Source organism: Eurytemora carolleeae, unplaced genomic scaffold (genome assembly GCF_000591075.1).
Source record: "Eurytemora carolleeae unplaced genomic scaffold, Eaff_2.0 scaffold453, whole genome shotgun sequence".
Classification (NCBI taxonomy): Eukaryota; Metazoa; Arthropoda; class Copepoda; order Calanoida; family Temoridae; genus Eurytemora; species Eurytemora carolleeae.
This window is the reverse complement of record NW_019396460.1, coordinates 79,286-103,199: the sequence shown is the minus strand read 5'-3', so window position 1 is coordinate 103,199 and position 23,914 is coordinate 79,286. Positions and strand designations below refer to the sequence as shown.

General features: G+C 32.0%; 2 protein-coding genes and 1 long non-coding RNA gene across 3 annotated transcripts; all 3 read right to left on the bottom strand.

Moving 5' to 3' along the window:
- Nucleotides 1-7,724: 7,724 nt before the first annotated feature.
- Nucleotides 7,725-10,115, bottom strand: LOC111703706 (uncharacterized). The gene is made up of 4 exons (XM_023475735.1): nucleotides 9,862-10,115; nucleotides 9,232-9,397; nucleotides 8,500-8,561; nucleotides 7,725-7,985 (listed from the first exon to the last, which is right to left on the bottom strand). The coding sequence occupies exons 1-4, from the start codon at nucleotides 10,083-10,085 to the stop codon at nucleotides 7,898-7,900; spliced, it is 540 nt and encodes a 179-aa protein (XP_023331503.1). The 5' UTR covers nucleotides 10,086-10,115; the 3' UTR covers nucleotides 7,725-7,897.
- A 555-nt stretch (nucleotides 10,116-10,670) lies between these two features.
- LOC111703689 (uncharacterized) lies at nucleotides 10,671-16,351 on the bottom strand. The gene is made up of 9 exons (XM_023475721.1): nucleotides 16,250-16,351; nucleotides 15,649-15,725; nucleotides 15,252-15,454; nucleotides 14,923-15,029; nucleotides 13,200-14,729; nucleotides 13,049-13,110; nucleotides 12,495-12,568; nucleotides 11,353-11,488; nucleotides 10,671-10,946 (listed from the first exon to the last, which is right to left on the bottom strand). The coding sequence occupies exons 1-9, from the start codon at nucleotides 16,293-16,295 to the stop codon at nucleotides 10,671-10,673; spliced, it is 2,511 nt and encodes an 836-aa protein (XP_023331489.1). The 5' UTR covers nucleotides 16,296-16,351.
- A 4,134-nt stretch (nucleotides 16,352-20,485) lies between these two features.
- Nucleotides 20,486-21,350, bottom strand: LOC111703702 (uncharacterized). Its single transcript, XR_002765671.1, has 2 exons — nucleotides 21,173-21,350; nucleotides 20,486-20,717 (listed from the first exon to the last, which is right to left on the bottom strand). It is a non-coding gene; the product is annotated as an uncharacterized LOC111703702 (long non-coding RNA).
- Nucleotides 21,351-23,914: the final 2,564 nt, after the last annotated feature.

Here is a 23,914-nt window from a genome sequence, read left to right as displayed (position 1 = left end):
GCTTTACAAGTGTTACTTATTAAAGGATTAACGCAGTTAGATACTCAGACAATGTACAGCGTAGTTTATATTGGTATGTTCAAACTGCATTTATGGCAGGAATAAAAGAATAGATAAAGGCAAGATTGAATAAATAAATGATTGGATGAAAGAATATTATAATGAATAAAGGATTGAATGAAAGAATATTATAATGAATAAATGATTGAATGAAAGAATAACAGAATGATAGGATGAAAGAATAACAGAATGATTGGATGAAAGGATAAAAGAATGAATGAATGAAAGGATGAACGAATGACTGAATATAAAGAGTTGCCTGTAAATGTATGTATGGGGTATACAACAGGTTCCGTGGTTGCAACCAAACTAAACCCATTCAACAATAGAAATATTAGATAGATAGATAGTTAGTAGATTTTATAGGTAGGGTCAGGAGGGAGAGTTAGATAGACATATAGATAAATAGATAAATAAACAGATATATAAATAGATAGATATATAAATAGATATATAAAATACAAAGAAAGATAGATCAATATATAGAAAAATAGATTAATTGATTGAATGATTGGTTGATTGGTTTGTAGATAGATAGATTAATAGATAATAGATTAATTGATTGACTAATAGATTGATTGACTGATTGATTGACTGATTGATAGATTGACTGATTAATAGATTGATTAATAGATCGATGATTCTTGATTTTTTTAAAAACAAAATTCCAAATATTTTGTAAAATAATGATTCCAAGAAAGAATGAAGACGACAATCATTCCATTTTCTTCTGGTCACCATTGTACTAGATATGGGTATAACACGGTGATTCTAATGTGCAGTTTTTCGATGACAGAACATAGCATGTCTGAGTTAAGTAAGTTTCGCGTGATGGAAAATACCATAGACTGTTCTTGTTTTAATGCTCCGTACTTCTTATCTTTCCTCAGGCTTCCTTTATAACTTTTCTCCATGCTTTCTACCAATATTTTCTCATGTTTCCTCTCTTTTGTCCGTGGTTCCGTCCTATCTTTCTTTTATCCATGGTTCCTTTTTATCCTCCTTTCCTCCATGATGTTATTCTGCTTATCTTTCCTGAAGAAGCCCATCCTATCTTTTTTTATATTGCTCCTATCTTACCTTTATTTCTCCGGCATCTTTCTATCTTTCTATCATAAATAATCCAATCTTCTTTTTTTTCTTCCATAGTTAACTTTCCTATCTCTTTCTTTCCTCCATGGACAAAGTTTCTATGTTTCTTTTCTCCATGGATAAGGTTCCTAACTTTCTTTCCTCCATGGTTAAGGATTACTATCTCTTTCTTTCCTTCATGGATAAGGTTTCTATCTTTCTTTCCTCCATGAATAAGGTTCCTATTTCTTTCTTTCCTCCATGGATAAGGTTCCTCTTTCTTTCCTCCATGGATAAGGTTTCTATCTTTCTTTCCTCCATGGATAAGGTTTCTATCTTTCTTTCCTCCATGGATGGTTCCCATCTCTTTCTTTCCTCCATGGATAAGGTTTCTATCTTTCTTTCCTCCATGGATAATGTTCCTATTCCTTTCTTTCCTCCATGGATAAGGTTCCTCTTTCTTTCCTCCATGGATAAGGTTCCTATCTCTTTCTTTCCTCCATGGATAAGGTTTCTATCTTTCTTTCCTCCATGGATAAGGTTTCTATATTTCTTTCCTCCATGGATAAGGTTCCTATTTCTTTCTTTCCTCCATGGATAAGGTTTCTATCTTTCTTTCCTCCATGGATAAGGTTCCTCTTTCTTTCCTCCTTAGATAAGGTTTCTATCTTTCTTTCCTCCATGGATAAGGTTTCTATCTTTCTTTCCTCCATGGATGGTTCCCATCTCTTTCTTTCCTCCAAGGATAAGGTTTCTATCTTTCTTTCCTCCATAGATAAGGTAATAAAATTTCACGGTAATAGTGTCAAAAATGAGAGTGCTAGGACAAAAAAAAACTTCATGGGGTGGGGCGTTTGGCGGTGAACGTATAAAATCATCCCCGTTTCTGGACTACGAAATGTTCACCCTTCAGAAGGTGGGTGGTAAGGATAGTAAAGGTCGGAGAGTGTTATGAATGCCAGAAACAAGCTTAAAACAATTGATTTAATGAGAATCGATACCCATATTGTATACCATGCACATAGAATAAACACATGGTAAGAGTGGGGATGGGGTCTCTTTAAAAACAGACGGTAGTTGGGGTAGGAAGGGTAGTTGCCAATCAGATTCAGCTTCAAGGGTGGGGGTGGGGTCTCTCTAAAAACAGACAGTAGTATGTGTACCTATAAAGTATCTTATGCTTATGCCTGATATCCAAGAAGCCAAATGTTTTTAATTTACAATTCAAATTTTGCCCCCCCCCCCCCCAAGGAGCTCCTAGGGGGGAAAAGGGGAAAAAATCTTTCCGCTTCGCGAAATTTTCACCCCCCCCCCTAAATTTATTTCTGTATACGCCCTTGGGAACAATAGTTTTGAATGATTTCACTTTTACTTTTCTCCGATAAAAACTAACCCTCGGCTGGATTTTCTTCCGAAATTATAAAAATGTAATAGCAAAGTCATGACTACACATGGTCAAAAACTCTAAACAGTATAATCCCTATATCTTTACAACCTGCTGCTGTAAAATTTTGACATTTTAAATTCAGACTTTCTCATCTATTAGAATTAATAGTTTGAAATATCAAAAGTCTATAACTGCAAAGATAAAGGTATTAGAAATTCAAATTCTTTTTATGTTGTAATTTAAATGACATACAAGGCGAGTCAAAAATATGAGTTATATATAGTTAGCAAACCACGCTAAAAATGTTTTCAGGATTCTTGTCTTAAAAAAATTATTAAACTAAAGTTTGGCAACAAATCGATCAAAAAATTATTTTTTATTCTTTTCCATTCCAAAGATTCATAAACATTTATTGATTAATAAATATAACAAGCATTTTCCAATTAATGAAATATTTTTACATTTCTAAATTTGTCAGCCTAGATCATGAACCTTGCCAACTGATGTTATGATTTCGAATAGTCAATTGAACATGAAAACACAGTACAGTGTAAACAGACCCCCACTGAATAAGTTTATTTCTATGCTATTAGTAAATACTTTGCTTTATATTAACACCAATTGCATTTGTAAAATGTTTTAAATGTCGTCTTCCTTTCCCAGAGTTTAGGGTTCCATTGCACAAATTGACAAATCCAAAATGGCCAAGAAACATTTATTAGATTTTGATTTTAACACAAAAAACAGGCCCGTTTACAATCTTTATACACCTTCTTATATCTTACAAGTCGAAAAATCTATTTTTCTCTGCTGTAGACTTTGGGATATTTAACACGTTAATCCAATCAAGAGTTTGGTTTACTTTACACGTTATAGTTCTTGACAGAAACTTAAATATTCTGATATATCTCTGCAACCTGATTGTTCAAACCTTCCATATTTTAAAACAAAGGTTATTCTATCGACCAGAATTCATAGTTTGAAATATGAAAGGTCAACAACATCTTGTTGCTGTACCGAACAGATAACTTTTTTTGTAAAATTTCTTTATACATTGTTCATTATTTTAATTTTAAAATGACAGGGGGTTTTGCCTGTAAAATGCATACTTTCAGAAAAGCTTAAATAATTAAATTCTGTTTTAAGCAAAGAAAAACAGAAAACTAATTAAAAATTTCTTCTTGTGTAAAATAAAAGTAGTAAATTTTAAAGAAATATTCATGACTTGGAGCGGATCCAGGATACAGGATCCAGGATACAGGATCCAGGATACAGGATCCAGGATACAGGATCCAGGATACAGGATCCAGGATACAGGATCCAGGATACAGGATCCAGGATACAGGATCCAGGATACAGGATCCAGGATACAGGATCCAGGATACAGGATCCAGGATCCAGGATCAAAATGAAATGGATCCTAAGCACTGGTCACATGCACTGCCTATCCCTCCCTTTTAGCGCCTATTATTCTGCACTTCATCCTCTTTTTGATCTCTATCACCCGCCCCCCCCTGACCATGTTATCAAACCATCCTTTTTTATAATCCATGCATCTTTTATATCATATACCGACTAATTACAACAATTTTAATTTTGAAAAGTGGTTTGTTTTAATATTTTATGTATATAGTAAAGTATATTATGATAAAGTATAGTATAATATCGCTTATATCTTTAAACTGTTTAAATTGTTTACATTATTTGCCAAATCATGCATTAGCACAACTAAAAATAAAACTATAACAATTTCAATTATAATGCTTTAAATAAACTATAGTCTCTAGTCTCTACATAATCTTTAAAGGCAAAACATTTATTTAAATTGAATTTTACATAAAAAGATATTTTGACAAGAAAGGATAAAAATGTGCTTGTAAATATATAAACAAACAATATATAATTGTACATTTCTGTACACATCTCACTTAAAGTGTATAATTGCTTGATAATTATATATAAAACATAATTCGATATTTGCTGTGTGCGTGGTGTTACAAGTTTAAAGGGACTGTTTAAATATTTGGTGTGTGGTATTACGAGTTTAAAGGGACTGTTTCAATATTTGGTGTGTACGTGGTTTTACGAGTTTAAAGGGACTGTTTCAATATTTGGTGTGTGGTATTACGAGTTTAAAGGGACTGTTTCAATATTTGATGTGTGGTATTACGGGTTTAAAGGGACTGTTTCAATATTTGGTGTGTGTTATTATACGAGTTTAAAGGGACTGTTTCAATATTTGGTGTGTGGTATTACGAGTTTAAAGGGACTGTTTCAATATTTGGTGTGTGGTATTACGAGTTTAAAGGGACTATTTCAATATTTGGTGTGTTATATTACGAGCTTAAAGGGACTGTTTCAATATTTGGTGTGTGGTATTACGAGTTTAAAGGAACTGTTTCAATATTTGGTGTGTGGTATTACGAGTTTAACGGGACTGTTTCAATATTTGGTGTGTGGTATTACGAGTTTTTTTACGAGTTTAAAGGGACTGTTTCAATATTTGGTGTGTACGTGGTAATACGAGCTTAAAGGGACTGTTTCAATATTTGGTGTGTGGTATTACGAGTTTAAAGGGACTGTTTTAATATTTGGTATGTGGTATTACGAGTTTAAAGGGACTGTTTCAATATTTGGTGTGTGGTTTTAAGGGTTCAAATGGACTGTTTTAATAATTGGTGTGAGGTATTACGAGTTTAAAGGGACTGTTTCAATATTTGGTGTGGTATTATGAGTTTAAAGGGACTGTTTCAATTTTTGGTGTGTGGTATTACGAGTTTAAAGGGACTGTCGACGTAATTTTATTGTAACACTCAAAAAATCAAATGCCTAAAAATACCCTTTAAACTTTTGTCTGATCAAAATTAAAAACATGGTTTCTCAAAAGAGGTGAGTTGCGGATTTACCCAGCATAAACAATAAGGGGTAAATTCTCACTTTTCCAGATGAATAAATACCGATAATACAGGGTGTCCCAAAAAACATGGGAATTCAGTGACGAATTCGATATCGTCTTTGTTATGAATTAGCATTGTAATACCTAATTTCAAAAGCCATAATATTATTATGTCTGCTAGAGTTTATTTTATGAAAAGGGTAAAAGACTACAAAGATGTGTCTATAATGTCTCCGCAAGATGAACAGTGAATACGGACAAGTTTACTCTGTTTGTATAATGTAATTTTCTTGTTTTACTAAGTACAACCGGTTGCAGTCAAAACATAAACAAACAAAATGTAAACATAGCAGACGAAACTCTTACAGATTACAGCTTTCTCAGTAGGTATCACTATACTAAATCTAAGAATTATTTGAAAAGACGATATCGAATTCGTCACTGAATTCCCATGTTTTTTGGGACACCCTGTACTTAGTAAAACAAGAAAATTACAGTATACAAACAGTAACCTTGTAAACAGTAAACTTGTCCGTATTCACTGTTCATCTTGCGGAGACATTATAGAAACATCTTTGCAGTCTTTTACCCTTTTCATTAAATAAACTCTAGCAGACATAATAATACTATGGCTTTTGAAATTAGGTATTACAATGCTAATTCATAACAAAGACGATATCGAATTCGTCACTGAATTCCCATGTTTTTTGGGACACCCTGTATCTTCCTCAATGTTGCTCCGATTAAGGTTCGGGCATCCAACTTTTTAAATTGTTTGGTTGCTCAGATTCAGGAAAAATGGAACCGTTGTGAATCAGGAATGAAAATTTTTAAATGGAGGGTCACTTGAAATATTGTCGACAGTCCACTTAATTACCAAAATCGGTTTTAGGGAAATCAATTGATCTATAGAATTAATCAAAATTGATAATTGATCCGTGACAAATAAGTAAATAATTGCAGGAACAATTGATCTATAGAATATATCAAAATTGATAAATGATCCGTGACAAATAAGCAGATAATTGCAGGAACAATTGATCTATAGAATTGATCAAAATTCATAAATGATCTGTTACAAATAAGTAGATAGTTGCAGGAACAATTGATCTATAAAATTAATCAAAATTCATAGATGATCTGTGACAAATAGGTAGATTATAGTAGGAACAATTGATCTATAGAATTGATCAAAATTGATAAATGATCTGTGATAAATATGTAAATAATTGCATGAACAATTGATCCATAGAATTGATCAAAATTCATAAATGATCAGTGAAAAATAAGTAGATTATAGTAGGAACAATTGATCTATAGAATTGATCGAAATTTACAAATGATCTGTGATAAATATGTAAATAATTGCATGAACAATTGATCCATAGAATTGATCAAAATTGATAAATGATCTGTGATAAATAAGTAGATAATTGCATGAACAATTGGGCGCCGTGACAAACTCCTGAAAGACAAACTCCTGAAAGACAAACTCCGGAAAGACAAACTCCTGAAAAGACAAACTCCTGAAAGACAAACTCCTGACGAGACAAACTCCTGACGAGACAAACTCCTGACGAGACAAACTCCTGAAAATAAAAAATTCTGAAATACAAACTCCATAATATCAAATTAAAAAAAATGTTTCACAATTTATATTTAATCTAGCCGCAGCGCTCGGCCCAGAAAGTGTCAACACTTAACCTAACCCATGGCCGCAGCGTATAGAATTGATCAAAATTGATAAAAGATCTGTGATAAATAAGTAGATAATTGCAGGAACAATTGATCTATAGAATTGATCAAAATTTACAAATTATCTGTAGTAAATATGTAGATAATTGCATGAAAAATTAATCCATAGAATTGATCGAAATTGATAAATGATCTGTGATAAATAAGTAGATAATTGCATGAACAATTGATCCATAAAATTGATCAAAATTGATAAATGATCTGTGATAAATAGGTAGATAATATCAGGAACAATTGATCTATAGAATTGATCAAAATTTACAAATAATCTGTGATAAATATGTAGATAATTGCATGAACAATTGATCCATAGAATTGATCAAAATTGATAAATGATCTGTGATAAATATGTAGATAATAACAGGAACGCCTCCAATAGATCTAGACTGCTGAATCCTTGAAGAAGAAAAATGGGCGTATTTAGAAAAAAATGAAAAACTCTGGAATAGAAAGAACAATCTTTAAGTAAACTGGATGTTGTTTTAAAGTAAATAGTTTTACTAAAATAAACTTTTTAAGGTAAATGAATTCGTGTGATTTAAAAGTATTATGGGAACCACTGTAACATGACTGTTAATTTTACCAAAATAAAGATTTGTTACGCCAAATACGCATTTGAAAACGAATCTTTATAGGGTAGGACTACTTTTATGGGAAAAATCTAGTTTCAAGAAAAAGCTGGGTTCCCAAGCTAGTTTATATATATAAAGTTACTAAAGCTATAGTTGTTAATAAAATACTCCATTTCCTAGAAGCACTCCACTCCAGCCCCCGAACTCTGCTGCAAACTCCCAAACTGTGTAGATAAATCCACTCCTTGGTTTTAATCATAGATTAATTAACGATAACAGATAGGACACTATAGATGTCGTCTTTTTAAGATTTTTGGGTTTTTCGTTCACAAAAACCCTGAGGCCGTTGCCAAAATGAGTTCCTCACTTGGTGTGCATACTGCATGCTCTCTCACTCTGTCTTGTAAGTCAAAGCTGCCTGCGTGGAACTCCTTTGGGCTTCTGACTCAGGATTATAATGAACGAAAAACCCCTAAATTTTGAAAGGATTACTTATAGTATCCTATCTGTTATTGTTCATTAATCTATGGTTTTACTCGTGTTTTTATTTTGTCTAATTTTTTATGAACAATCAACGATTAAATGGAAAAATTATGTTTAATTAGAAACAAAAAGTTCTTAATTTTTTTACGTTTTTTCATACATATTTAAAACATTTGAAATAATTTTACAATTTTACATTGAAAAAATTTACAGATTTTAATGAGCTATGGAGTTATATCAATAAGTATTATTTCTTTAAAAATATATGCCCCTACCTAATAGTCATAATTTTCCTCGGGATTCTTAGAATTAGATTCTTCGGACCCCAAGCAGATTTCTGAAACAAGTTTTTAAAGAACAATGCTAAATTCTGATAATTTCCCCCATTGTTTCATTAGCAAACTCCGCAGGTCACTTTCCAGAGAAATTACAATTAAAATAATCTACCTCTAAAGAGAAAATTATCTTGTGCCTTTGAATCAAACAGAGCTTTAAGGGCACCATTGTGAACTCTATTTCTCTATTTAACGGAAAAGTTAAAATTATGTCTACACTCTACGGGTTTATTAAGTTTTTGGATTGAAAACTTATTTCTGCTTAAATGTAAATAAATATTTTTAGAAATCACCCCGAGTACTGTAATATACAGATTAACCTTTGTAAGTGGAATACATGGCCTTTACAATAAGTAAAGAATTAGCGTACATCATCACTCGATCTATATATACTATAACCTCCTTGGTTGCCTAGCATCTACATTTAGTGAACTAGTAGAGCCCGAGAGAGTACTGCTTTCTTTGTCGGCTTGAAATAGACCCTTTTTAAGACACAATCTTTTCAATCAAAGCAGCACAAGAAAAGCTTATAGGTAGCAGTTGAGATATAGTCAAGACTCTGCTATTTAGTTCTTATTTAACCACTAAAATTATATTCTTTCAGGGAATATTTGTTTGCCCTCAAATAATCAATCAACCATGCTGGGTTTTATGGTTTTTAAATATACTTACTGGTTTCCTTTGTGAAAATAGGGTGAGCTGAATGAGGCTGATTGTGCAGGGTAGGAGACATGTATCTTCTCCAGTCTTAAAATCATCATTCGTAGCTTTCCCAAACTCTACATAGGACTTCTGTTTCATTTCAAAACTATTGCATCCGACGTATATACTTGAATTCCTAAACGAAAACTGCTTTAGCGTGTCATCGTTAATGAAGTCAGAATTGAAAAATTTTGTTTTAAAAATGTTGCCAGTTCTTATTTTTAAAAATTTACATAATTTAAACAAAAAAATACGCAAGAATTATTGTTTTTTGTTGAGTACAGAGTTGAGTTGAAAAGCCACAGTGAAAAGATAAGATTAATACTTCAGAAAAGGGCCTATTAGATGATGTCATGTCATTATTTTCTGCTTGTCAAGAATTTTTTATGTTTTCATATTTTCATAAACTGTCGTTGGCAATCTGGGTTAATTTATTAGCATTGAGCAGTGCTGCAGTATCATAGTTCATCTAAAAGCCACATTTAAAAGATATTACAATGGAAAAGGGGCTTAATACATGTTAAAACTAGAATCATGAACACCAGACTATTTTCTTTTTGTCAAGAATTTTTCATGTTTAGCAGAACACTGAAATTATACCTGGGGGTGCAACCTATAGTATCATTTACAACACCTAGAAGATATTTCTCTTTACATTGATCAAACAATTTTTGATCGGAGCATAAACTATCATTGGCAATCTGGGTCAATTGTTTAGCATTGATCAGTGCTACGGTATCATAGTTTATCCAATCCCTGGACACCATAACCTCAAGTCCGGAGCTGAACAAACCAGTTTGATGAACAAATATTTCAAACTGCATCTCAGCTTGCTTGAAGGATAAACGGACTTCTTCACCCTGGAAGGGACAGTTCACAGCTAAATGGTTTTTTACCAGAATTAATATAACTTGATAACAGCTAAAGTTGTTAACAAGTAAGAATCCTTGATAATTTAATTAATTCACAGAAAGGGATAGAAAGTTATGGAAGAGAAAATTATTTCATTGTTTTCAACTTGTTCACAAGTATGAGAATAGTTCAAGAACTGTTTTATAATTTGAATCATAAACTTGCCAATCAATCAGTCTGTTGGCTGGCGTTTTACAAACCCTGCTAAGAGCCCTAAGCATGGTTGCTTGGATCTGCAAGGGTAGGATCATTTGGACACTTTGCAAGCTGTTGATTTGTGCTTTGAATTCTAAAATGCAGGAAAAAAGCATTTTTGCTAAAGTGAAATCAATTATTTACATCAAGTGAGGGTAATCAAAATACCTTTCCTAGAAAAGAAAAATGTCAACATCTTAATTTTACTGATTCAACTTAACAGAAAATGGGATAACAAGTATTGATTAAAAATTTAATAAGGTTGGCATTACTTTAGCAAAAAAATGCTTTTATATCAAAGTTTAGCTTGTGAACAATCTCCCCTTTAAGATGAAAGTTTTGCAGATCCGATACCCCTTATCAATCCAAGTAGAGTTGTGCCCTGCAGTCTCATTCTTATTGGCTTCGTATAGGATTTTCCAGTCTTGGCTTTGGAGTTTCTGCTCAACAGAGATCAATGAACTGACTCTATCCCCCTCATCCCCGAGAGTCATTTTCCGGCAGGCCGTGACAGAAAGATTTACAATCTCGTCATAATCATGGAATCCTATATTTGCACCAGTCAGATTACCTTTCACCTATTCAGAATTATCAAATTATTCTAAAATTCAAAAATTCAGTTTTTCAGCTTGAAGGAACTGTTGGGGTAATTTTAAGTTTCACCTCTATTTTAGCATTTTTATATTATTCCCTGCAAGTTCAAGAAAATAAGAGAGAAACATGGACGCAGGAGGAGGAATCTACCTTCACAAACCACGTAAATGTGGTGCTTCCTAACATTTAACCTTTCTCACTCTGCCTTACTGTAGGAAGCAGGTTGACAGTGACTTTTATTCTTAAAGATAAACACAATTGAAAACAATACAATTTTAGATGAAAAAGTTATATCCACCATTATCTCAGAAAAAAAATATTTTTAAATATAGAGGGTTTCTTGAAATTACAAGAACAGTTTCTTTCAGATTGTTGAAATCCGGCCCTAACCTTTTCTATTGATGTTGCAACAACGTAAAGCATACCAAGTGAGAGGATTAGGAAAACAATCCAATAGATAAATCTAGATAGTTTCCTACTCAGCTTCAACAGAACATCTTGTAGCAGTTGACCCACGTTCAGTAAGCTTAAAACATCAATTAGTCTGGACATCAGTATAGAGATGGGCATCGTTTTTTGAACAAACAAAATTTTTGAGAACAAACTAAATTTTTTGTGAAAAAAACCAAAGTATGGATGAACAAAATGGATTTATCAGAGAAATTATCAATTTTTTATAATAAACTAAAAAACAATTTAAAACTCATTATAACATCGATTTTCTTGAACAAACGATTTTACTGTACAATCGTTCAGTGATAAAAAAGATGCAAAATGAAAGATAAATTTTGAGAATAAACAAAATAATTTTTTTTGAACAATGGAAAAAAAATTAATAAAGTGGGTTGTTCACAAAAGATAAACAAACAAACTGAAAAAAAGTTGAATGTGCCCATCTCTAAGTTCAGATACTTAAAAATATCTTTATAAAAAAAAATTCTCAAAAAGCTCAAAATAGGGCTTTAAACAATCAACAAGTCTCAAGAGTGCATGAAATCCATATTTAAGGGACTATATCAAGAATTGCAAGTGACCCCTGGGCCCCCATGCAAGTGAACCCTGGGCCCCCATGCAAGTGACCCCTGGGCCCCCATGCAAAGAGTGGAAAGCCTAATTTACAATGGTACAGCTTTAACTAATTATCTCTGAAATGGTGTTCAAATTGCCAGAGAACTGGAGTGTAAATTAACATATACATTTAATAGTGTGAACTCAATTAGTCTATGAATAACCTGGTTATCAAAAATTTGAATGTAAATATCTATTTTTAGGTCTTCTAGAAAGTAAATATATTATTTTTTTAATTCAACCCAGTTTGCAAACAAAGTTATCTACAATGATAAGCCTTTCTGTAGATAAATAAGAGTAAGTCTGTCATCCTTGATCAGTCAAAGGTTTAAAGAGAAGTCATGTAAATCGGACACACCACTTTTCAAAGGGGGGTCACTTGAAATTACCATCCCTTTAATCATAAAATTTGATTAGCTCAGCTTTCTTCTGTTATTCTTCTAATAATGATTAAGTTGATAAACCTGTATCCTAGGATAAGCCCAACCCAACCGCTAACTTCAGCAAACAGAGTAATAGTGTCCGAGGTAAAATAAGCCTATAGAACCAGATTTAATAAATACCGTGACATAGTTAAACCATGTGGACATAGTTCAACTGCTTCTCTTTAGCTTGAATCACTGCCAAAAAAATATTTGACCTATGTCTTTGTGGTTCAACTCATTCTTGCTTATCATTAAATATAATCCCTTGTAAGACATTTTTGGTTAAAAAACACATACACAAATGGGAATTGTGATAAAATCCAAATGCAAAATGCAGCAACATTTTATACACACCTACCCCCTCCCCTCAAGACAGGAGACACTTGTGATAAAATATACATATGTACTGAACAAAACTAAGGAACAAAGGCAAATTTCACAAAATAAATGTAATCTCATGTAATGCTAGACAATGCTTTAGAGTAGGAAGAATTGTCTGTAAGTTTCATGTAAAATGAAATTATATTGGATCTAAATAACAAAAAAAAATCAAATCTTGGCATCTAATTTTAGTATTTATGCATAAAGGTCACCTTGCTCACAATCAAAATTTCAGGGAAGGAAACCTCAATTTCATTTCTCTGAGTTTGATGTGCTAAATTATAATTAAATTTATTTAAAACAAAAAGCAAATTTTTCTTTTATTTGATTTATTTGTTGATTGATTAGTTTTGATGGTTTTACCTTTGGATGGAGTTGGCAGTCTGTTGATTAATTCCTGATGAAAAATACTATCTTCAACTTCTGGAGCATAACTGATCTTAGCAATTTCAGACGGATAGTCACAAAAGGAGTAGATATCTCCTTGCTGAAACCCATTCCTAAGTTTAATGAATTCAAACTCAGTAAGGTTAACATCATTCAATCTCAACTCATTCAATTTCAAGACAGAAGTTGGTTTGAATGCTTCTGTTTCTTCTTCTTTTGACATGGTATCCAAAACACAGTCATCAAAAGTGGAATTTAAGGAATAAGCATTATACTGTACTGCACCTAGGCTTAACAGCTCAATGCTCAATTTTAGTCTTGTACTGTACACAAAGACACGGCCTATCCTTGTTTGCATGGATTGGCTGTTGACGTAATTAAAACCATGCCTGAAATCCATATTTAGCAGTTGCCCAGTTTTGTGTACATATATAGTGAACTCTTTTTGGGCCACCAAACTTAATTTCTTAACAGGTACTTCAAATTGTAAGTCAAGAGTATGACAATTCTCAAAATAGTTGATGAGCCTTGGGATATTTGTTGAGTAGAGAATGTACTGTGACATATTGGATCGCTCCTTGTAGATGTTTATGATGGTTCCATTTCTCAGTTCAGCAGTGATAAATTCAATCTTACTTCTTAGTTTCATGTCATTGTTCCAGATTGATGATGAGTTACCAACATATACTAACTCAGATTTACCGTCCTTTGATGTTTGGTTCAAATAAACACTCTCCATAGAGCAAAATGATATACTTAAATCAGAGATGGTCTCCTCAATGTTAACATCCAATCCAGTTTCTTTATAAAGCATTCGCAGCAATGCTCTGCCAAAAACCAATCCAATGAAAACCAGAGATACTAAATAGATAAGTAATTTTGGAGTTATTTTCAAAACCTTAGAAAATTCCAACTCATCACTACACTTATCCCACCAGTGGTTCATAACTCCAAGAAGAGATAAGCCTAAGAGTAATCCCATCCACCCACCAAACTCCGCAATTAAAGTAACAATCGTGTAAGTCCCAAATATCGTGGAAGATACAACTTTGGTTGGGACTCGAAATAGATATCCAGTAAAAGATGTACTGGATGGAGAGTTAGGATTAAGGGTTGGGAAAAGTACATCAACTGGGACCATATTTAACTTTACCACTGTTTCAAAGCAGGATGGTTTACAGGTTTTAGGGGATTTTTGAAAGACAGTTAAAGCCTCCTCCCCATCTGTAAAATTGGTGCACAAAGATTCAACGCCAGTTTGGTTGAGTACAGCAAATGGGGGGATGCATTTTTCTTCCATTGTTTCAAGATTGCTGTTTAGGATGCAAGAATCATAAGAGTAAGTCTCTTTTCCACATTTTATTTCCTCCATTGATAACATCTTACTGATGGAGATTTCAAGCTCAACTTGCATTATGTAATTGATACTGGGAAAAGTATTCATTTCACTTCGAAGTTTCTTGCGCAGAAATTCACCAGAATTGTGAAAATATATCAAGACATTACCTGGAAAAAAAGAAATTAAAAATATTCAGACTAAACAACTCATAAAAAAAATTTCCCAACTAAAGTTACTTATAATTGATAAACCTCTTCAGTTGTTCATTCGAATGAAATGAATAGAATTAACATTTCAGGTTCACAAATAACTATAACTAAATCCTTGTTCTTAGCATTGTTATTTATGATTTATTTGTACCAATTTCTGAAAATGGTTTCACTCTAAAATTTGACAGTGAGGAGATATTCTGGTTCCAAGTGTGGCAAAGCAGGGTTGATTGGTCCTCGAAGGGAAACATTTCAGTTCTGAAAAGTAAGTTTTCAAGGATTATTCTGAAGATAATCATTGATTTTTTGATAACACAGAGGTCAACACCTTTGTGTTTTAGATCTCAGCCACTATATCTCTTTTAATCCTTCAATTTAAAAGTTTACACAGTGAATAACCATTTTAGTCAATGTGGCTATAGTGTTATCCCAACCAAAAGTTTTAACCTCTGTTTATTTTAGTAGTAATTGATAGTTGACCTGAAATCTGAGTTGTTCGTAGCAATTTTATGTGAATACGCTGTTCTCCAGGTTGAACTGTTCTTATCCATTACATCAATACTCTCCACAAGATCAGACACAAGATATTTAGTGTCTGACATGTTTAAAAACTCAATCAAGGTTTCAGACCCATTTAAGGTATAGCTGGGGATACTGCTGCTACTCCAAACACATACAAGCTCCTAAGAAGGGATTGGTAATGTAATACAAAATACTCATAATACATCAATTTTGAATTAGTAATACATTTAAGCCTGAAGGTCTTGTTAAAACATATTCATGCATGAATAAAGTCCTATATTGATATGTACAGCCAGGGCTGTAAATCTGTGTTTAGAATAGATACTTTGATTAAATAAAGTTAGAATTAACTCACATTGGAAACAGTTTTGTTTTTACATTGAGAAACAAGGAACTCTCTGCAAATTGAAATCCTAAGATTTGGAATAGCATCTGAAAAAAAATAGTTCAACAAAAATCATTAGAAATAATTGAAGTTTTTTTTCTATATTAAGATAAAAAAACTAAAGAAATTAATTATCCTCTGACAAATGTGGAAGGAAAACTTTTAAATAAATGCAAAGGAAAATTTACTTGATATTTGTTTTTTTTAATTGTTTTTAGCCAACCTTTATGATAAGCCTGACAATTTTTGTAATTTGAACAAAAGAAAAACCATCCCAGTTACAAAGTTTCAGATAAAAAATAAATTCCTCAAAAAGGCATATTCATGATTCATTCTCTTGAATATTTTAGCACTTTGTTAGATTTTTCCAAAAGTTTTAGATTTTATCAAAGTTTTAAAAGATTCTATCTAAGAGCCCATTTAGTGAACCAAGTAAGAAGTAAGAAGTGTATTTTTTGCTTTTTACACATTTTATCCACCTACTAAGAGACAGTGCATTGTAATATTTCCACTTTAAATTCTATCAGAGTTTTTGATCGAACACAGCAATATCTTGTAAGAGTAAACCTACCTTGAATAAAAACCAGGTTCTCCTGAGATGCTGTGGGAGATGACATATACTTTGTCACAAGATGATCACATTTCCAGAAAAGGATACAACTCAGCAGAAATATACAAAACATCTAGCGTTAAAACATTGATGCAATCATTACATAGCATATAGAATTCAAAACCTATAAATAAATAGGGATTAAGTTTCAGTACTTTAACTCCAAAGCAACATGAAACTTTTAAATTAAGGAGTTTAACTCTTTAGATTTGAAAGTATTGAAAAAATCTTGACTTTATAAAAATATTGTAATTTCATTTCATATACAAAATATATTTACACTTAAGTTACGTAAATTGGCTTGCAGGGTATAATCTAATTGTTATTGATTTTAAGTGCACACAGTTTTCTTTTATCACAAGCATCAATTGAATCATGCAGTGTTATAAATTTTCAGGATTGCAAATATACTCCTTTCAATATCTACAAGGTGTAATCAATAAGTTTTGCTAAAAAGTTTGAGGTACTGGAAGAAGTCTCAGCCCTGAAATTTTTTTTAAGTTCACTATATTCATACTGGATTATTTTTCAGATCAGTTCATCTCAATCAGATCTTTGTAGTAATTGTAATGAGCGTTCTCCCGAAGTGTATCAGCTCCGTTCGTCACAGCAAGAAAAATTATGGTTCCAAACTTGATCCAACAAAGTCTGTTTCAGACCCTTTAAGAACAAAGAAAAGATAGGTCAAGTATTTAATGTATGAAGGACTTTTGAGGAGTTTTCTGGCCTTGATTTACAAACGAGATACATAATCAATGTCATCCCTTTGGGGCTTATGTCAGAGACTTTTGGACAAATGTCCAAATTTTTGTCATTTTTTAATCTTGCTTTACAACTTTGTTTACAAAGTACAGGTACATCGCAGACTGACTGGCAAACATACTTCTTGAACCCTTGCTAATATATGGTTTCAACAATTTTCAATATTTTCAACCATTTTTGGGGTCTTTATGGTCTTTTCCCGCTTGGACATGTCATAACCCTTCAAATATTCATTTTTCCCTTCTTAACCCCATTAAACTACCATTAAAGTTCATAAAATCGTTTTGAAATACGTTCTGAATCATGTTTAAGGGTTCTGTTTGGTTTTTGCATTGTCTAAAAAAAGCATTTTTGGATAACCGATCCTCCAGAGTGTCCCCTTTCTCTGATCAATATTCTAGATATTCCTCTGCTGGGACAACAAAGCAAATCCACCCCCAGGAGAACACTTTTGTCCGCTCATAACTCAGACGCCCCTGGACTGATTTGCCTTAACTTTGATCGGGGAACTCGGGAGACTCACGGGAATATTCTTAGCTTGGTTTTGAGATTCTAAGTTGAGTAGGTCCACTTTTGACGGAGAAAAAAAAACTAAAATCGTAATTTACGACAAAGGGCGGGCAAACGGTGGGACTTACTATAAATCCCCTTGGCCATGATGGGTTCCCAAGCTGTTTTTTTAGGTTTAGAAAAGAAAAAAGGATATTCTGAGCACATGCGTTCCTTTGTATATTTGTTGAAGAGCAGAACTATCTTCTCATTCTCTCCCACTCCTCTAGATTTACCAGGCATAGTTTATCTAAAGGAGTTTTTTCCTCAAACTCAAATTTTCTGATTCCTACATCAATGCAACCTGATGGTGTACACCTTTCATATTTTAAACTAAGATCACTTGATTCAAAAGAATTCATAGTTTGAAATATCTAAGGTCTACGACAAAGAACGAGATTAAAAAATCAGAGTTTGAGACAAAGACTTAATTCCTTGAAAAGAATGTTCATCCATTTTAATATCTTTAATTCTGATTCTAATTCTGACCATGGCATGAACCTCAAAAATATCTTTAAAATATCTTTAAAGATATTTTTAAATTTTTCACATATTTGACGTTTGAAGGGCACTGTAAGCGTTATTTCAAGTGATCGACCCTTCATGCAAAGATGGCAATGTCCGATTTACAACAGAACCCTTTAAACCTTTATCTGATAAGTAATATGAAAACTACTGTCAATTTTCTAGGTTTTAATTCTGACAATTCCAGTATGTTGTTCTGCAGCTGAAATGCGCAAGTCACTTTTGTATCGAGGAACATCAGAAGAAAATAACACTTTATATGTTAACACAAAGGATGAGACTTCAGAGACGGAATTTACTTTAAAAGAAATTGAGTTTTTACAACAAACTCTAAATTTCTAATCTCTCTATCTGGACAACCTGATTTTGTAGACCTTGGTTAATTCAAACTATAAATTCAGTAAATCTAATTGTGTAAGTTTGAAATATCAAAGGTTAAATCGGATTGAACGATTTAGCGATTAAAAAAATGTATTTGTGCGGCAAAAACTAAATACCTTTGTTTTTTTTTTCTTTGCAAAATTGTATACCATATTTTTCAAAAACAAAATGAAAGAAACAATACAAAATTTGATTAAATTGTTTAATTTTTAGAGTTTTAGGTCACCATGAAGTATTTTCCTGTATTCAACTTTTCTAGATATAAGCTTTTTTCAGCATAACAAAAATTTTATATTTTTTTTTAAATTACTGGTACACTTTGTGAGTACTGAGTTGTGACCTTGAAGCGATCTTCTAGTTTTAAACTAAGTCCCAGCTCGAGAATAAAATCTATTTTTTTTTAGAAATTATATTTGTTCACTTCCCGATAGTTCTTCAGAAAAAGGAGCTATGATTGAAAACTAAAAGTTCAATAAAATAACTTTAGTTTGAACTTTAAAACATTGTTTATTTTCAATTGTTGGTTCTCTGTAAAATCGGTGGCCGAATTAAAAAAATTGAGCTACGGCTTAAATTTGAGACGCGGCTCAAAAATGGTTGGTTCCACTTAAAGTTGTATATACGTTTCAAGATTTAAGCCGGCGCTCAATTGAAACCGATTCTTAGCGGATTTGAGACACGGCTCAAATTCATTAAATTCTGTAAATGGAAATCAAGAGAATGTCTTGTCTGACAGGATACCGTTGTAAATCTTAAACTGTAGGCCCAGGGTTACTGTCAGGGGCGTATTCAGGGGTGGGGCTACGGGGGCTCAGCCCCCCCTGGACCAGTGAAATCTATTGATTTCATGGGGTTTTCGGGCCCCAACGGGTCCGGAGCCCCCCCCCTAGAAAGATAAAAAATAAGCCCCCCCCCTGGACAAATTTCTGAATACGCCCGTGGTTACTGTAGATTACAACCAACCCCCCTGCACCTAGGTTTTAAACTAATGTGTGTTAGGTTTAATTTTATTTACTTTACCAATACTAAACTGTCTGACATGTCTGGTTGATAATTATTCTACGTCAGAAGAAAAACAATTAGAAAGTTTTTATAAATCATAATTATCTCTTTTCTGTCAGCTACGAACCTAGGCTTTCCAGCCAAATGGAAACGTATCGAGAAAATTTTTAACGAAAACTTTTTGTTTCGCCGAAAATATCGCATTCTTTTGCATTCCTTTCATAGAAAAAATGTGGAAATTTCGCCAAAAAGCTTTGCGAAATACAAAATAAAATTTTCCGCATTTTTTTGCGAAAGCTTTCTTTCGCTGGAAACCCTAGCTACGTTTCTCTCCTCGTTTCAACGGTCATCTACCCCCCCCCCTCCCTTTTATCACTTTACGTACAACCAAGGAACTATATTTCTTGCGTACAACTAACTACTACAAAGTGCATCCTGTACGTCTGTTTTTAAATAGTTTTAGTCAAAGACTTTGCTAATTAAAGATAGCGCATCAGAAAATCTACGCAAATTTGACGCATTTTCTCGGGTTACCATAGATAGTAAGTAATGTCGTCTTCTCCAGAAATCCGGTATATATTTACCCTGTTGACGTTTCATAATGTCGTCTTTTGTAATGAATTAAATAGTTATTTAAAAGGAAAACAAGGAAACCATTTTAGTTTTTCTATCTTGAAATATTTAATTTGTCCCTAGTCCATAAAAGTACCGTTGTTTTTAGAACCTTTAATGTTTTGGTAACTTGAAATTACAAATATAATCAGTCCCTGAGAACATTTACTTTTGGTTTGAAGTATTAATTGTTTATAAAAAAAAATAACCTATAAGATCTTGGTATTTAAATTTCAACCATACATCAATCAAGTCTTATATCTTTTATGCAATTGTAACCTTGTACTTTTTAACAGTAATTAATTATCTCATTTTTTTCATTTAAGAAGGAATTCTCTCTCTACCTGATTTAAATGAATTACAAAATTAACGTCGTAATATTTATTATACTATAAATTACTTTTAAAATCAGAGGGTTTGAAATGTTTTTCACATACTCTTGGATCTTTTACTGTGATATACTCTTGATTTAAATGAAGGGCCTTCAGCCACAATTTTTTTCTTTTGGGATTTGCTGGAAATCTAAACCGTGATCCTCCTACTCTTGGATTGCAGCTCTGTATTATACATGTTGGAGCTTTGATTGGCACTGAAGGACCTGAATTTATCAGAATTATTCAAAGAATTTGTTTACATAAAACTATGGAATTTGCAGATGACATAATTCATAATTAGACAATCTACTTGTTCGCTCAAAAGAGGTATTTTAACGTTCATTAAACTATTTAATCGTAAATTGAGTCTATAAGTCGTCTTCGTATTCTTTAAGTTTTTTTTCACCAATGTATTTATTTTTTTCCGTCTTTAAAATACTCCAATAACTAATGACTCAAAACTATTTTAATCAATTTTAAAAGACTTCTAAGTAAAAGTTCGTCCTTTAATTCGCATTTTTAAAGAAACTTTCTGTGATATTTTTTCTTTAATGGTGGATATATTTGAAACAAAATCCCCATAAATCAATTGAAGAATAAGATTAACACATTAATTTATGCAATATTTTTTCTTTGCCTAGATTAAACAGAAGACGACATTTACACCAAATTTATTTACCGTTTATAATATTGGACATTTCTGGTCCCCTCTCTTCTTCATCCCCTAAAATTCCATTCCATAGTACCTCAGAAAAAATATTTGACGACATCTGAAAATTTTCACAAAGAATTATCAGCTATTTTTGATACAAAATAGATGCGTAACTTTATCACAAATTCAGCTATAATTCACCAGATGATCCTCGTATCCAACAAATGATTAAATAGATTTTAAAATACAAATTAGTATCATTAATTTTAGATAAATTTTAGCACAAAACATTCACAATTGTGTTAAATATCTAAGTTTTAATGTCGATCGTTCGACTCTCAAACAACCAAAATAACCAATGACGTCAAAATACAGCTGTACTGGCGTAAACAATAGTCGGAGAAATTTCCAACGCCTTGTCTTTATAATTAGCAAAGTCTTTGGTTTTAGTAATATTTTGCTGTATGATTCGAAATCCGTCATAGATAGCGTGATAGACCATATTTCATAAATATTTAAAATAAGCAGGGCCTCTTGTTTACCGTGACCCCACCCACTCCATTTTTTAAATCCCCCTCCCCCCAGGTTACGTATATGCCACATCTTTTGGCCCTGCCCTTTTTTAACACATCTTTCTCCCTTACATATATTCTTTTGTCTGCCCTCCCCCCACCCCAACAAATATTTCCCCGCATTTCATTATTAAAGGGACTGGTACGTAATTTCAAGTAATCCTCAATTTAAAGATTTAAAGATTTAAAGATTTAAAGATTCAAAGATTTAAAGATTTATAGATTCAAAGATTCAAAGATCCAAAGATTCAAAGATTCAAAGATTTAAAGATTTAAAGATTCAAATATTTAAAGGTTTATAGATTCAAAGATTCAAAGATTCAAAGATTCAAAGATTTAATGATTAAAGAATTAAATATTCAAAGATTTAAAGGTTAAAGATTTACAGATTAAAGATTTAAAGATTCAAAGATTTAAAGATTTATAGATTCAAAGATTCAAAGATTCAAAGATTCAAAGATTTAAAGATTCAAAGATTTAAAGATTAAAGATTAAAGATTTAAAGATTAAAGATTTAAAGATAAAAGATTTAAAGATTCAAAGATTCAAAGATTTAAAGATTCAAAGATTTAAAGATTAAAGATTTAAAGATTAAAGATTTAAAGATTCAAAGATTTAAAGATTCAAAGATTTAAAGATTAAAGATTTAAAGATTAAAGATTTAAAGATTCAAAGATTTAAAGATTCAAAGATTTAAAGATTAAAGATTTAAAGATTAAAGATTTAAAGATTCAAAGATTCAAAGATTCAAAGATTCAAAGATTTAAAGATTCAAAGATTTAAAGATTTAAAGATTTAAAGATTTAAAGATTTAAAGATTTAAAGATTTAAAGATTTAAAGATTTAAAGATTAAAGATTTAAAGAGTGCGATTTTCATTTTGTTCGCTAAATCATGATCAATGCAAGTCATTTTTATGAAAAAAATTCCACGCTTGAAAATTGTCAATTTTCAAAGAAAAAATAGGATTTCTACTTTATCCATGATTTGGGAAAAAGTTAAAATGTACTGTTGTAACTCGAACATGACACAATCAGAGGAATACTAGAAATTAATTGATTTAAAATTATCCGAAAACGTTTTTAAGTTTTTTAATAAAACTCTAAAAATTTTCTATCCAAAAAAATTAAGATAAATTTAAAGAAAAAAGTCTGAATTGAATTTAATCTTCCATGATCTTTGAGTTAGGCGATACCTTTTTTGACATTTACATATTTTCCAGGAATGTTCGAAAATCCAGCGCCAGGGAAATACTATTAAAAAAAAAAAAATATATTATGAAATAATAACTATATATGTATGCGTCAAAAAATAATTGATGACTATTGTTTGTATATTTGAATGATTTGTTTGGAATTTAATTGATTATTTTACGATCCGAGTTGAATGTTGCAACTTTCCGAATTTGTATGGACGCTATAGTAATATGTGAACAGTTTTTTAATCGACAACAATACATCTACTTTTTTACTCTACAGAGGTTTGGTCCATCACCATCACCGAATTTTAAAACTGACTTATTTAAAGCCTGAGGCAGTAGTACAGAATAAATACAGACTTTAAGCTACCAAAATGACTAGGCATAGTCCTTTTTATCTTTAAGAAGGGCCTTCAGCTGGATCGTTTGGTCTATTTCCAGTTTTTCAATCGTCGTTCTGTTCCGTTCTTTGTGTCAATGATCGAGAACAGTTCCAGCCGTTCGTTAACGTGAATAAGCGTTAATTTTTTTTATTGTTGACTATATAGTGATAACCATACAACTATAAAATAGGAAGACGACTTTTATACTCTAGTTATGTCTAGTAGAAAAACTATTTGCTTTCTATAAACATAAAATACGAGTATTGCTTAAAAGTCGTCTTCCTATTGCATTGTTTTCTGGTTGTCACGGTATTTAACACTTAATTTTTTAAAACGAAGGCATCATTCTTCAGAATTCCTTTTGTTTCTGTGAAGGATCGATCTTTTCCATTAAGGATTCCCAGTCCTAAACACAGTATAGGATACTAAACCAAATTACTCCCCTTCTTCTGAGATTAACAAGATTCTTCCTTTTCCCTCTCAATGCAAACAGAGTATTTTGATTAGAAAAATGGAACATTTCAGCACGTCGCACATAACACGCTTTTTAAATTTGACAAAGCAGGCAAAAAATAAAATTTCGAATTTGTTTTCATTCAAAGTAAGCTTATTGTTCT

Coding starts and splice junctions, on each gene's coding strand:
- LOC111703706 (XM_023475735.1), bottom strand. CDS start 10,085: ATGCAGTTTGAAATATTTGTTCATCAAACTGGTTTGTTCAGCTCCGGA. Junction 9,398..9,861: donor ACTATAGGTTGCACCCCCAG/GTATAATTTCAG, acceptor GTTTTCGTTTAG/GAATTCAAGTATATACGTCG. Junction 8,562..9,231: donor TATTTTCACAAAGGAAACCA/GTAAGTATATTT, acceptor AACTTGTTTCAG/AAATCTGCTTGGGGTCCGAA.
- LOC111703689 (XM_023475721.1), bottom strand. CDS start 16,295: ATGTCATCTCCCACAGCATCTCAGGAGAACCTGGTTTTTATTCAAG. Junction 15,726..16,249: donor GAACCTGGTTTTTATTCAAG/GTAGGTTTACTC, acceptor ATTTTTTTTCAG/ATGCTATTCCAAATCTTAGG. Junction 10,947..11,352: donor TTGCAACATCAATAGAAAAG/GTTAGGGCCGGA, acceptor AATTCTGAATAG/GTGAAAGGTAATCTGACTGG.